The 15,255-nt window shown below is 39.2% G+C and overlaps 2 protein-coding genes across 3 annotated transcripts; both read right to left on the bottom strand.

Moving 5' to 3' along the window:
• Window positions 1–1,919: 1,919 nt before the first annotated feature.
• LOC122038870 (polyadenylate-binding protein 2-like) lies at window positions 1,920–10,361 on the bottom strand. Of its 2 annotated transcripts, none has more exons than XM_042598832.1 (9): window positions 9,758–10,361; window positions 7,488–7,606; window positions 6,746–7,402; window positions 6,575–6,652; window positions 6,420–6,509; window positions 5,388–5,522; window positions 3,791–3,967; window positions 2,894–3,097; window positions 1,920–2,382 (listed from the first exon to the last, which is right to left on the bottom strand). In XM_042598832.1, the coding sequence occupies exons 1-9, from the start codon at window positions 9,993–9,995 to the stop codon at window positions 2,137–2,139; spliced, it is 1,944 nt and encodes a 647-aa protein (XP_042454766.1). In that variant the 5' UTR covers window positions 9,996–10,361; the 3' UTR covers window positions 1,920–2,136. The 2 variants fall into 2 exon arrangements, with proteins under 2 accessions (XP_042454766.1, XP_042454767.1); XM_042598833.1 differs by having other exon boundaries at window positions 2,894–3,094.
• A 373-nt stretch (window positions 10,362–10,734) lies between these two features.
• LOC122038869 (NAC domain-containing protein 17-like) lies at window positions 10,735–14,256 on the bottom strand. The gene is made up of 6 exons (XM_042598831.1): window positions 13,842–14,256; window positions 13,168–13,445; window positions 12,731–13,057; window positions 11,563–12,091; window positions 11,407–11,469; window positions 10,735–11,311 (listed from the first exon to the last, which is right to left on the bottom strand). The coding sequence occupies exons 1-6, from the start codon at window positions 14,065–14,067 to the stop codon at window positions 10,923–10,925; spliced, it is 1,812 nt and encodes a 603-aa protein (XP_042454765.1). The 5' UTR covers window positions 14,068–14,256; the 3' UTR covers window positions 10,735–10,922.
• Window positions 14,257–15,255: the final 999 nt, after the last annotated feature.

Genomic DNA, 15,255 nt, shown 5'->3' with positions numbered 1-15,255 from the left:
TTACACCCGAAGAAGAACAGCTCATCGTTCAACTTCAAGCGAATATGGGAAATAAGTGGTCTAAGATCGCGGCACACGTAAGTCCACTGTCCGTATAAATTCATTCCTATTATTTATCTCTGATGTATTCATTTCCATTTTAGTACAATCTGCATGACGAATAACTGTTACAATTTGTATTGCAGTTGCCTGGTCGCACCGATAACGAGATCAAAAATTTTTGGAACTGCTTGAAGAAGAAGAAACCTCTGCGATTTGATCGTCATGTTCTCCTTGATACTACTGCAGCTCCTGTTTTGGATCCTCCGAGCATGGCTAAGCTGCAACATTATAATTATCCATGCTCACAGTCACAGGACAACAATATTCCTCTACCGGCCGCTTATCCATGCTCACAGGACTACAACATTCCTCTACCGGCCGCTTATCCATGCTCACAGGATTACAATATTCCTCTACCGGCGGCTTATCCATGCTCACAGGATTACAGTATTCCTCTACCGGCCGCTTATTCATGCTCACAGGATTACAGTATTCCTCTACCGGCCGCTTATCCATGCTCACAGGACTACAGTATTCCTCTACCGGCCGCTTATCCATGCTCACAGTCACAGAACTACAATATTCCTCTACCGGAGATCGTCGGTGGCTATCTTGATCATCCCGGGGTCAAAAGGACGACAGTGATGTTGAGTTACGCCGAGAGCATGCAGAGCATGGGCATCCGCATCCCTCCTTCTTTTCATTCACTCATATATCCTCCTGCTCCGCCCCCTGATCTCTTTGATCCGGTTCCGGCTTATGCTCCTGCACCGACTCCATCGGTTCCGGTTCCTGCTCCTGCTCGAGCTCCGGTTACGGCTACGGCTCCTGCTCTGGCACCTGCACCGACTCCAGATCCGGTTCCTGCTCCTGCTCGAGCTCCTGCTCCGGCATCAGCTCCAGCTCCAGCTCTATATTCGGTTCCGGTTCCTGCTCCTGCCGGAGCTCCGGCTACTGCTATGGCTACGGCTCCTGCTCTGGCACCGGCACTGACTCCAGATCCTGTTCTTGCTCCTGCTCGAGCTCTTGCTCCGTTACCAGCTCCAGCTCAGGCTCCAGATCCGGTTCCTGCTCTTGCTCCAGCTCCGGCACCGGCACCGGCTCCAGCTCCGGATCCGGTTCCTGATCCAGTTCTAACTCCGGCTATCAGCTCGGATCCCTCTTTGGAGTTCGATCCCTCCGACTTGGTGTTTGATCCCGACGACTTGGATCTCGATATGGATTTTAACATGGAGGGGACGATGATGACATTTTTAGATAGCTTGCTTGATGATATAGAGTAGGAGCTCCCTTCAGTCCAATGATTTGCACTTCATCCGTGCATTTATCTTTCTTTAATTTGTAGACAGTCGAATGAATGATGTACTTGGAATTATCTTTTGAAATAAAATGTATAAAATTACACAAGTATCTGATGATTTCATGCACTCTCACGTTTACTTACCTAAGTGGTAAGTTACTTAATCTTCTTCTATCCATCAACATTCAACTATACTATATACTATACTATGAGATTAACTGATTAACGAATGAAGAGCACAGAAGAAGAGAATAGACTGTTGAAATCCTTAGGAAGTCTTATTCATGTCGTAAGGCTCTTCGCAAGGAATCATGCTGTGCTCGCCCTTCCAATTTAGAGTTGGGTCATGCATGCCAGCTTGTGAGTTGTTCTCAGCCGAGTCTAATCTTGACCTGGGTCCGCACAGCCATACCTGTCATAATTAACCCCCTCGCGCACGACTAAATCGATAACAGGGAGAACACTATACTTGTCGAAGTGTCGAAGTCTCAAATATCCAACTAAATCATCGAAAAAAAAATATTATATTCAATAATTGATCTTATGCACATACTACGTATATATAGATATTAGAAAATGAGCAATTTTTTTTTTTAATTTCATCTTAATTATTGGAAGGGTTCGACAGACAAAGCACAGTCCATCAACAAACACATGCAAGCAGACAACTTCAACAGTAGGTCGCAAACCAATCCCATGATACATCATCTCAATCGTAAGAAAACCAAATAATCTCACGAGTTTCAGTCTTCCACAATGGCAACCAAATGGAGAAAAGTAACGTTGGTTTTGCATCAAGGAACAAGGCCATCGCTCAACGACAACGCTGATAACTGATCGGTCGGCGCAGTCACCACCTGCTGCTGCTGGACATTTCTCAGGACTTCCATTGCCTCGCCAACTTTTTCTTTCAGCGCATCTGGCGATTCCAGCAGATGAAGCACTTCAGTTTGGTCCATCTCCAACAGCATTCCTGTAACTTTGGCAGCATGATCATGCTCGTGTTGTTCCACAAGAGGGTAGAGATTCTCACCAAGCATCTGCAAGCAATGGATCATAGACTATAGAGCCACATGGCAAAACAAAAACATATTTATTGATGGGAAAAAAATAAAAGACATTCAAACGATAAAAAAACAAGGTTGGGAAGAAATTATCTAATTTGCACACAACGGTCAAACTGCATTCCATTAATGGAAGACTGTTGCCCGTTGTGACCATGTGGAATATAAATGTTGACCAAAATGTTTTGATAGTTAACCTCCAAAAATGTAGATATACTAATATACTTGTGCATTAGTGTTAGTCTTGTTAAAATTGATAACAAACCCAATGTTATCTGTGTAATGATTTTAACAGAGCTTGGTTCAGATGTTAATGGACAAAGGAAACTCTGAGTGAATGGCTTGCCCGTATCACAACTGGCATGGCAGCTCAAAGCATATGTAAGGAAATTATAGTATCACAAAAAACAAAAAACAAAAAACAAAAAAAAAACAAAAAACAAAAAAACAAAACAAAGGAGGTGCAGATGACTAAAGAGATCAATACCATTCTTTGCTGCTCTGGAGTTGCATTAGCAAGTGCTGAAGCCAATGCCCCAATTGGAATGGGTTGTGGAATGGGAACATCTCGCATACCAAAACCTCCCATGTCATATGGAGAGATCATACCTCCAATAACACCAGGCATTGGACCATCAGGAATATTGCGGCCAGGAGGATAGCGCTGGATACGACCCCTCGGAAGCATCTGCTGTACACAAACATTTTAGTTAATATCAAACCATTTTGCACCATGTGGATCATGCTTTATAAAGTTCCAATTATCCATGGAGAAGAAAACACAAAACTTTGATAATTCTCACTGCAAGTGCCAAGGGGCAGGAAAAGGATATATCTGCACACTATTGCAATTAGTTGAACACCAGATAATACAGCAGAAATTCAATATTGAGCAAGTACAATTCAAGAAGAAAATAGATTGAGCATACACTTAAAAGAGTATAAGTATCAAGTCTGCTACTGCAAATAAAACACAAATACGTAGTAAATTGTTTCTCTCTCATCACGTATGCTACTATCAGTTTCTCTCCATCCAATGAGACTTGGCTAATAGAATAGAGGAGTTATGCAAATCATCATCATGTTCCACCAACAATGATTTGAAAACAATTGGTTAATTTATTACTATAATTGCTTGTTTCAAGCATCTACTTGCTTAGCATAAGAGCTCAATAAATTGCTACAGAACCAACCATACAAGCAACTGGCTTCCTTGCAAGGTTTCATATGATAATGAATTATATACAAAACCTCTAAAAGTTAACAAATATAAGGAATTTAACCACTGTAGACTCTTTTCTGAAAAATTTGAGCTAGATAGTTCTAATTCCCACAGTATGTCTCAGCTGCAGAAGGCAACAAAGTTGAAACATTAACTACAGACCTGTTGCTGAATTAAAGTCATTGGCTGCTGCATTTGTTGCACAGCGCCTCCAGAACGTCTACCACTTGGTCGATGCCCCTGCTGACCTTGTTGGACCAAGGGAACAACAAAATTTGGGATGGGAGCCCCACCAGGCCTCATTCCAGGAATAAGCTGTTGCTGAAACCCAAAACCTGGCTGTTGATGAAATGGTGGTAAGTAGAAAGGACTTAAGTTTGGCAAACCATGTTGCTAACAAAGTAGATGAACCATGGATATTAAACAACCCTAAAAGCAAAGCACTGATTAAGAATGTCATATCAATTATGTACAGTATGCATGTGACAGTAGAAGCATCAAAAGTATTTGAAACAAGAGACGAAAGAAGATCACCAAAACCCTGCACTACTAAATACCAACATACACTCATTCTACAGGGAGTTCTAAGTTTAAAGCATGAATTCTGCAAACAGAGAAGGAAAACAAGAATGCAACTTAGAAAGCATGAAAACAACTTGGTCTTAGAAAGGAGCAAAATCCAAATACAAAAAGTTAAATAATAATAATAATAATAATAAGCTCAAGCACTTGCATACTAGAGATACTGCTTGTCTTGACCAAAAGTATTACACAGTAGCATGACTATAACTAGTTGCTATTCATTCCCTAGTTCAGCATTCAGCCCATATGACTGTTTGTAAATTGATTAATTGCACCTTTTCCCATATTCAAAATCTTGCACCCTTTTGAATTTAATATCATCTTATGTTTCATATAAAATTCCTACCACAAAAATCAATAATCAAAGTTAACTAAAAGATGGTCCAGAGCCTGATTTATCTTGGTAAATCAAATGTTTAATAAGCATATGAAATTCAAAAAGATTCAAAATTTACTTAAATGCAATAAAGGAAATTGGTATAAAAGAAATTAAAAAATAGCAAATTAAATGAATAAAAAATTCTTCACCAAAGTTCCAAAAAAGCATTTGGCTCAGGGAATAAAGGAAATAAACTAATTTTAACATCAATGTAAATATAATAGATGAATTTGGCAATAAGAGAAAGCATCAACGAGCGTTGTCATCAAAATTAAGAGGACTAACAGCTTTACAAGAATGCACAAACCTAAGATTGAAAGATAAAGAAGAAGAATCAATATATAGGATAAACCAAACTTGCAGTAACAGAATCCCTGAAATGCCACATCTTGTAATGTAAAAAAAGCAGATAAGTTTGATATTATATAGTACGAACCTCAACCAGTAGTTAGTCAGCACTCAATAAATAAGCATAAATTAATAGTAAGAATTGGCATCTGAAATATAAACTTTGCTAAAAGTTAACCAATCCTAAAAACATAGGCATCAAGTTTACTATTTAAACTCAACAATCCATAGCATAATTTTACCATGTACAAGCCCAATTTGTGCATAATAAACACTCTTAAGGCAGTCGATCAACTAAAAAGTATCATGTAGAACTATTGATTACCAAAAACAAGAGTCCCCACTCCCAAGACTCTCAAGCACTACAAATAGGACGTAAATATCATCATCAACGACAACCATTTGTCCCAACACAGGATGTAATCAAGCATACAATAACAAAGCAGTTACCTGTGGTGGAACAAGGGCAGGGGGAGGTTGTCCATAAAATATTTGTTGCCCCATACCAGGGGCACTAGAATAGATGGGAACACGTGGACCAACATTAGGCATTATTGCTGCTGGACGTACTTGTGAAAACTGTGCCTGGAAAATATAGCCCAGATAGTTGAAATCAGATGTGACAGCAACCAATGCAGACTCATATATGCCAAATATTTTATACAATCTATTGAAAGAGAGAAAACCTTAGAACAATGAGAAACTAAAAATAAGGGTCAATTCACGGCATAATCAAGCTTTTTGGTGCATCCTGGACTCCTACCCAGAAGTGTACACTGACAAGGTCAAAGGGTGAAAATCTAATTATAGTTTGAAGTCATAAAGCTTAATTCTTGGTGATGACCATTTCCAAATATTAGTGGCCATTGTATATAAAAGAAATTGAGAAAGATATTTATACATTGAAGGGATATCTCCCGTATCTAGTTGATTAATAAAGCATCTTGAACTATGTTGATAAGGTACTCACTGTTCATTGTCAAGAATATTATAGGAAGTGAAATCATGTTTTAGCAATGTCAGTGTCATACTAGATCAAAGTAAAAAAAGAAAAAGTTAACAGTTAATTAAAGTTACAAAAAGATTATTACAACTGAATGGAAAATAAAACAAAAACTCCATTCTTTAGAAGCAGTTTCTGCCTTAGCAAAAAAGTACATTATACCATTCATTCAACTCCCCACACATGTACAAAATCAATTACATTTCAAGCATGCAATTTTAAGTAACCAAGAATTTCAGGATAACCTTCTGTTCAAGAATTAGTGAACATATTGCCTCTTGATAAGCAGTTTAGCACAAGAGTCATCAAACTAAATATCTAGAAAGTAGTATCATTCAAACATGATAATACGTCAAAATGCATCATATTGTCCTTCGATCTAAAAGTTTATAATTCAGGTTCCTAACAACCGAGCTAAGCATCAAGTGCTTCATGTGCAACTTTGATGGATTGATAAAGAAAAGATTCAAATTGAATACCTGCAACCTAGCTTTCCTTTCTTCTTTACGTTGTGCAAGTGCTACATAAAGTGGCTTCCCACCAACCATTTTTCCATTCATCTCTGCCAACTAACAAAATACAGAAAGAAGATTCAGTTTACTATTTTCAAAATACAAAAAAAGTGAGAACTTACAGCTCGAGCTGCTTCATTAGGAGTTGAGAAAGCAACAAATCCAGAGCCTTTACTCACACCATTTGGTTCCCGCATAACCTGTGACTCAGTTGCAAATCGACCATATCCAATAGAAAGGTACTGTAATGTAATAAACAGTTCGAGCAAAAAATGAAAGTGTAGAAAAAGTACCTTACAAGAAGTTATTGTCCCAAACCCAGAAAATAATTCTCTCAGCTTATCATCTCCAATACTGTCATCTAAGTTCTTCAAATATAGGTTAAGCCCTTGGTACTTATCAAATGTCTCCCTGGCACTTTGGACAAACTTTTCCCTCAATTCTAATTCCCTTTCAGATTTTTTCAGAGCCTTTCCTACGTACCACTCCTTGTCATCAAATTTCTGCCCATTGAGTTCTTGAACTGCTTGGGCAGCATCATCTGGATTCTCAAAATTGATGAATCCAAAGCACTTTGATTTTCCATCCTCCTCGGTCATAACAACTGCACTAGTGATTTTACCATATTTTCCAAAAATATTTTCTAGGTCCTCCTTTGTAGTGGATTCTGAAAGGTTTTTGACAAAGACATTACAAAATTTTGTCTTCTCTGCAGAGTTTTCCCGTTCTTGCTTGCGAATGAAAGGTCCAACATAAACTGGTTTATCATTCACAAGCATGCCATTTAGCCTGTTGATGGCATTTTGTGCAGCTTCTTCTTGATCAAATTGTACAAAACCATAGCCTTTTGACTGGCCAAATGCATCTGTAGCTATCTTGCAGGATAAAATATTGCCAAAAGAACAGAAGATCTCATGTAGTCCTTTATTGCCTATTGTTTTATCTAGATTCTGAAGAAAAGAAGTAAACAAATTAAAGAAGCTCAAGAAGGTTGCCATACCCAAAAAAATAAGTGCAACAAAAATTGTTCAATACCTTGATAAAAATATTTGCAGACCCACTTTTACGAATGCTAGGGTCACGATTTGAATACATAATACGAATGGGCTTATTATTAAGAGGAGTGAAGTTCAGTGCATCCAAAGCCATTGCAGCTGCCAATCAAAGGATAGTCAGAGGCCAAGAACAATAAAAAAAAATGCTATCTGGAAAACAAATGGCAACATAAAAATCAGATCCATGATCTAACATGAAGATAATTATTAATGAGTATGCAGAAAGTTATTCAACAAGGGTATTGAAACATAATATAAGCACTAAAAATACCTTTTTAAACCAAATGGCACTATGTGAAGATAGCCCAAGAACAATCAAAGGATACTTTTTAAAGATTGAAGGAAAATCGGTCCTAGTGTTCCAGAGATTATTCTTGATCCAAGGTCTACCAAACACAAACTCCAGGGAGGTTCTCATGTTAATTTTGGGAAAACCAAACAGCAAGAGATTAAGACAGAAAAAGAACATTCCAAAAAGATTTTCTTTTCATTTTCCATTAAGGAAAATAAGTTTTACAGTGCTAAAGACTGTTAATAATCTGGAAAATCAAGCAAAATATAATCCATACGATAAATAATAGTGATCATTATAGCAAGTAATTAGAGGAAAGTGATAATAAAATGGTGACAGCAGGGGCATATTTTTTGTTTCCCCATCAAGAGTTTACAAATCGCCCAACTGAACTGGAATATAAAGCAACCATTAACAAGAATCACTGCTGCCCTCATAAGGCAATACTGCTATGAGGTACTATCACAATGGCAACAATGTCTGGCCATCACAACTAGTAATAGTTGGATTGGACGGCAGCTGTATCCAACTAACATCTAACTTTCCACATTGCTTTGTAGAGTCATGGTTACCTAAGGCTGATAAAGGGCATGTGCAGATATAATGAAGGGCGCAGAGGAAGCAAGCAGAAGGCAAAAAAAGAAAAATAATTATAAAGTAGACTAAAAAATATGTAAGAACTGCAAGTAAGATTAAATATTCTAGTAGTTCTTTCTAACCCATTTAATGGGCTGCCAAGGCCAGCTATTAGATGGCTAAAGCAATGCATAAGGGTGACAAGAGCAAGAACAAGAAAACTAAGATAACTCTCAACTCTTTTCCATCGAAAGAGGCTTATGTCAAACAATAGAAGCACAGTAAATGAGAAGTACACTAAATCAATTGTTCAGACTTGTCTTGAGAGATATTATAAAACCAAAAAAGTAGGTTAGATAATCAAATTCTCATGTGATAAATGAAACTGCAATGCAGATATTCTCAATTTCCCATCAATTACACATAATATAGACACAACTACAATATGGCAATCACTCAGGACAGATGATGATGATGATTCCTATCAGCGTTTCCTGCAAGAAGAAATCCTTCCACACAATTGATGATTCTATATTTTCCTTGCAAATATTTCCTATGAATTAACAAAATTAAGACATAAGTTAATTGAATGTGCTGATACACAACGTTGAATCCAAACCCAGCAACTTAAGGTATAAAGGCACTGCATGTAAACGATTCAACAGCCAAAATGGTATCTGCATACTAATCATAATCCTCCATTACCTGACAGCAATTATCATTCTTGATACAATGAAACTTAATACCATATCATCCAAGACTATGACTCCCAGTTATATATTTGAGGTTTTTCTAACTGCATATATAACATGTTCTTTTATGATTAAAGTTTCTGTCTGATCAAACAGAATAAAATGGCTAGATATGGTGTTTCTTAGTAGCCACATAGTATCATGATGACTAGAAAATTGAAGGCCTAAGATCTTAGTTAATGGAGAGCACAAAAGAACCAAGGCTGGTGGTACCTTAGGGCTCTTTCTTAAAGTTAAGGACCTTGCTACAAAGTAATTGGATATTTTACACATTGAATTTTATCTCACTTCATTTCATAATTCATTAAGATTAAAATAGTCCAATGCAACCTGTAGAATATTTGACGTCCAAACACAGCCTAGTGAAAACCCCAAAGGCTGTCACATCATTAGCATTGTCCGGATAAGTGCATTCTTCCTATACCCATACTTGAGCTGGAAGCTTGCATTAATTTAACATTCCATCAGATTAACAAAAAAAAACTAATAACCCTGATAGAGATTGAAAGTAGTAAACTGTTAATCTAAAATTTCCAAAACCAACATAAACAATATGTAATCCGGCATTAAGAAAAAACAAACAGAAACCCGTAGTTCCTAGAACTGAGCTAAAACAGGAAAGTAACTCACCATCCGCGGGGTTGCTGTAGTTAATATAGGCATAGCCCAGAGACCGATTCGTCTCCACGTCCTGGCAGAGGCGCACCGACACCACCGGTCCGATCTGGCTGAAAAATTCGAACAGTTGCGGCTCCGTCACAGTCGGATGCAAGTCCCCCACGTAGAGCGACGCTAAAGGGGGCTGGTTCCCTCCTGCGGCGCTGACCACCCCGTTCGCCGCCTGCTGCTCGATCGGTTCCTGCGCCATCTCTCTCGATATATATATATATATATATATATATATATATATCTATATATATTTTTTTCTCTTTTTTTTGCTTTTTTTATCCTTTCCCTCTCGCTGATAGAGCAAACCCTAGCGATCACGCAACCGGGGCGAAACAATAACAAACCTTCCACTATTCTGTGAGATTTTTCGACTGATGAAAAGGGGATAACGATCGTGGGATCGAGAAATATAGCTGGTTATTTTTAGAGGTTTTCCGATTTTTTTGGGGATTTTTTGTTGATCGAGAGGAAAGGGCAGAGATACAAAGAAAAGAAGATGAAGAGGGAGAGAGATAGGGGAAGGTTTGGGAGGGGCCGCCCAACTGGCAACTGCACCGCGGTCTGCCGTCTCGAACGGTCCCGGATTCTTATAACGGGTCAAAAGCTGGTGGACCCGAACCCGCTCTCCGATATGAACCGTCCGATTGAGATGGGCTGGGGTTTTCTGCCGTCCATATTGTCATTGATTAGTCACTAAAAATCCATTAAAATGATTCAGCAACCTAACAGTCGGGTGCCACGTTTGCAGGAAGTTTCCACTAGCACATAGTCTCATCCAACGTTAAATAACCCATTTAGTTGGTTATTTCTTATTAATCATATATTAATAAAAAAATTAATCATGAATAATAATAATAAAATAAAATAAAATATATTTAAACATAATGATGATATACTAATAGAGAGATAAAGCCAGTATCAACAGCCATCACGCAAAGTATCGACAAACAGGAAAACCACACGTTAAAATGCTTTCTGTGAGGCCTCAACAAGGCTAATTCAGCGTGCAACTTTTACTGAATACATAAGCCATCTAAATCTGGAAGTAAAACTAGAACTTCCTTTCTGATTACATATGGACCCATTCAATACTTGAGTTTCAGCACCAACTCTAAGTAATTGATGTTTAGGAGGAACTGAACCTGGCGAAAACCCCCTTGAACATTTTTACTGAAGCACCTACAATGAAAAGCCAGAATATGGCACTAAGACCAACCAGTAATGAGATGAGAAGGAAACTACTGTTGTGGCTGCGCCTTCTTCCTGAAATAGAAGATTGTCCATCTGTTGCAGTGGTTGGATGACGAGGTCCAATCTGACCTCCTCTTAAACTTGAGACACGTTCGAGTGCCCTGCTGAGGAATGGATTCTCAGATGCCAGTGCAGGACCGCTGGGCACAGAGTCTAAGACGGTTGAGAGTGCGGAGGTTAACCATGATCCCGAGTGGTATCCAACATGGGAACTTTGCCCTTGTGCCATCTCAATATTGAGTGATGTAGCAGCATATGCTACGCCTGTGTATCAAGTAGCAGCGAAAAATCAGAACTCCACAATGAACAATTATATTGTCTAAAATTGTGCGGTGATGTATTTTGAATAATATAAAAACCTGAAGTCGGCAATGCTGAGAAGACCTGACTTGGGTTGGATGATGAAGAAGCATGAGCAACATCTGGGTATAAATAAAAAGAACACATTAGGGAGTGTCCAAGTAATACAAATGTTGTACAATTCTGAATCACGTAAAAGCAAAATGATCAAACACCTGAAGTTGATGTTCCTATGAACACCTGATTTGCATTGGTGTTTGAAACACTGACACCATGATCATGGTTCCAAAGTTCAGTAATTGTGAGAGATGGTTGATTTAGTATTCCATCATCACCAAAGTCATCAAGATATAAGTTCTGTGCTGGCACAACCAGTGGACTGTAATGATCTTCAAAAACCATGGGTGCATCGAAATAAAGGTCAAATCCAAATAAACCATCAGGTCCATCTATTGATTCTCTGTTACTTAAACTATCCTCCCCAAATATGATGGATTCTGGATCAATGAAATCTTTGATTTCTAAGAACTCTTCATCAGTCTGCAGTAGAGATAGTTCGGGGTTATAGGTTAATGAAGGCATCTCACAATTTTCGACAGGATGTGCATAAGAAACTTGTTCAGGTGCTTGAAAGTTGTCATCCAAGGTGCTCAGTTCAGACAAAATGAGACTGTCTTCAAAAGAACATGATTCAGTTAAAAGCAGGCTTGAATTACACTTTCCAAATTCTGTTTCAACATCAATCTGCACGAAAGGACCAGGTCAAAAACCAACTCAATGTGGAATACTCTTCAAGGTAATCGATTCATATATCAAAGAAATCATGGATCTTAAATGTGTTGCTCTCTTATTTAATTAAAAGAAATTCATCCCCGGGGCTATGGTGCCGCGGTAGGACATTCAAGTTGTCACTCAGGCACCCACGGTCCAAACCCCAGCGACGGCGTATTTGTAGGAATCTTTCCTCCAAATGAGGGGCGTAACCAAAGGATGCTAGGCTTCTGGACTGACCGCCGCGTGTACTTCCCGATTTACCCTGGTGATCGGTGAGAAACTTCCATGGGGCCGAGCCGGTCACCCCAGGAATAGTCAATGAGGCTAACTAAGATTATCATTTTTTTTTAATTAAAAGAAATTCAAAGACCAGCCCTTTACGAGTCACAAGTGTGCATGTGTTGCTTGTTTCCAAGTATAGCGTCATACAAGGGAGATGCATGAGAAATAAAGTGTGTCATGTGTGTCAGTTGATGGTTGTGCTTGGCTCATGGGATTCTGCCTCGTGTTGAATTTTATGCTCTTTTCATGCATCATTTGTATAAGGTTACTACTTGAGACTAGATTAAATGTTAAATTAAAACCAAAACGAAATAAATCTATATATACCTCTGCAACATATGCAGTGGATTCAGAATACTGTCTGTTCATGTCCTGCTCATCAGATAAGTTTAGCAGAAGATCCTCTAGATCATCCACTGGAAGAGTGTTCCCACCATCAGATATTCTGCAAGCAGAGTTCGCATCCAGAACAGGCTCGGTCACTGATACTGCAGTGCTCTGATGATCCACTGTCAATTCTATGTTGTCCAAGCTCCTGAAGCTCTCATCCACTACATCATCTGCCCACTCTTCCATGAAGGGTGCTCCATATTGCTCTCCATTCTTAGGACCTGGTCCACTCTTCTTGAAGACCTTGTAAAGAGCATAATAATCCTGCGCATGGATTCACACTGGACCATAAGAACCATGCAGCGAGCAACTTAAAACAGAAAATGGATGTAAGAGTTATGACAAATTTGTTTCGTGTTTCAACCAAGACTTGCCTGCACATTGTTATAGCATGAGAGCCCCTGCTCGTCCATGGTATACTCGTGCATCACCCAGTCAGTGCGCTCTCCTTTTGGTGCACGTCCATGGTAGTAGACGAGTGTTTTCTTGTTACCCGTGGCCTTGGCATTCTGAGAGATGGTCCGGTCTTTACCAGTAGTCTTCCAATAGCCAAAATTGGTAGCCCGATTGGCCCTTGATCCATTGGGATACTTCCTGTCTCTCGGGCTAAAGAAGTACCACTGCTTGTCACCACTCTTCAATAGTGATTTCGCTGCAAACATAAACAAGGACACGATAATTTAGGCAGCCAATGAAAATGAAAAAAGTAAACTTTGAAGAAACTAAACATTGCAATCCCTCTTTGAATGAACAAGGAGATTTAAAATACAATTAATTTTCTACTTCAGAAGATAGTGAGTGAAACAACAGATAGGTGTTCCGAGAAGTAAGAAGGGGCATTCGATCAACCAAATGACCAATTTGGATAGTTCTATAGTGAGACCAATTGAGTATTCCCAAGGACAAAAACATTAATTTCACGACATAGGGGAAAAATTTTTTGGAAAGTGGTTGACTAATTTAGGGCTCCAACTGTTTCCTCTCGATTCACTCGATTCAGATGCAAATACAGAAGGGAAGAATAAAGCACATGAACAACGCAGCATACCAGGCAGCTCCCAGGGCTCCCACTTGTAGACGTCGACGTCGCCGATCATGGGGAGTTTAATGCGGCGGCCGCAGACCTTGCGTTTGAGGTAGTAGAGAACAAGCTCCTCGTCAGTGGGGTGGAATCGGAACCCCGGCGGCCACCACTTGGACTCTCCGAGAACGGAATCCACAGCCAGCGCGCTAAGACCGTCGGCAGGCCCAGCCACGTCCCTCGCTGCACCCATCACCTATCCGCTTTCCTCGCCGTCTACCCTCGATCGAGCTCCTACCCACTTGCCAAATACCAAGGAAGAGGAGAGCAGGCGAGGGCGATCGGCGAGACGAAGCGAAGCGTGCTGCCACTCCCTTCCCTGATCCAAGCTCCCCTTTCTACCAGTTCTCCGAGATCTGTGTGGACAGAAATAGCGAGAAAATTTTACTCTGCTCCTCCTTTAATAGCTTTTAAAAATATCCATTAAAATTATATTAATGTAGAAATACTTTTTTAATATGTGTATTTTATTATTAAATTTTTTTCTTTAAAATTAAATGGAGTCTTTTGACCCGCCTTGGGTGTATTTTAATTTTAATATTAATAAAATATTGAGATGTTGAAATATTAGTCCGTATTAATCTTTTTGAATATTTTATTTCTTGTTTAAAAAAAAAAAAAAAAAAAAGAGATGTGGTCACCCATTCGACAATGTGAACGGGAAACTGCATCTCAGGGCAAAACATGAACAAATCTCAACGCGCGCAATTGAATGGCGCCACTAACGACAGCTGTCAGTTGTTACGATGCGAACATGAAGCGGCAGGTGGTTCTGCGAGTTCCGAAACCTACGTGCGTCAAAACTGCTCGTCGCTTGGTCAAATTCATGCCTTGCCAAATGGCGATGCTTCATTGGCTTCCTTGTTAGAGGATCCGGTCACTGGATTTGATTCCCCCCAGAGGAAACTGCCTGGAACCTGCTCTGCTCTGTCTCGATCCACGCAATCAATTTCACCCTTTACATGATCACCTTACTTTTCTACCTTTTCTATCAGCATTCCATTCTCTTTGAGACTATTATGAAGACTATCATCATTCTATAAACGTCCATGTCAACTTGTTAATGATTGTATACTAGGTTATTTATCTAGGTGATCATCTAGCCTAGTAAGTTTAAGAAGCTTTTTCAAAGATCCTAGGATGAGAAATACATTAAGAAGAGCATGTTAGGAGTTTTCTGGTATGCTTAAATAAATCTTTGAAGAAAAAGTAAAAGATTCTAGGGAAATTAGGGTTTAATACATTATGTGTGCAAACCTTTTCTTATGAGGACAAATTACTTTTTATAGGATCATGCCATCGTGATCCTCCTGCACGTTCTCCGTTCTTCCCTTGTCTGTTCTTGCGATCGTTCCCACGTTTCTTGGCATAAGTGATTTTT

The sequence above is a fragment of the Zingiber officinale genome, chromosome 1A (genome assembly GCF_018446385.1).
Source record: "Zingiber officinale cultivar Zhangliang chromosome 1A, Zo_v1.1, whole genome shotgun sequence".
NCBI lineage: Eukaryota > Viridiplantae > Streptophyta > Magnoliopsida > Zingiberales > Zingiberaceae > Zingiber > Zingiber officinale.
Note: the sequence above shows the minus strand (reverse complement) of the source record. Positions and strands in the feature narration are given on the sequence as shown.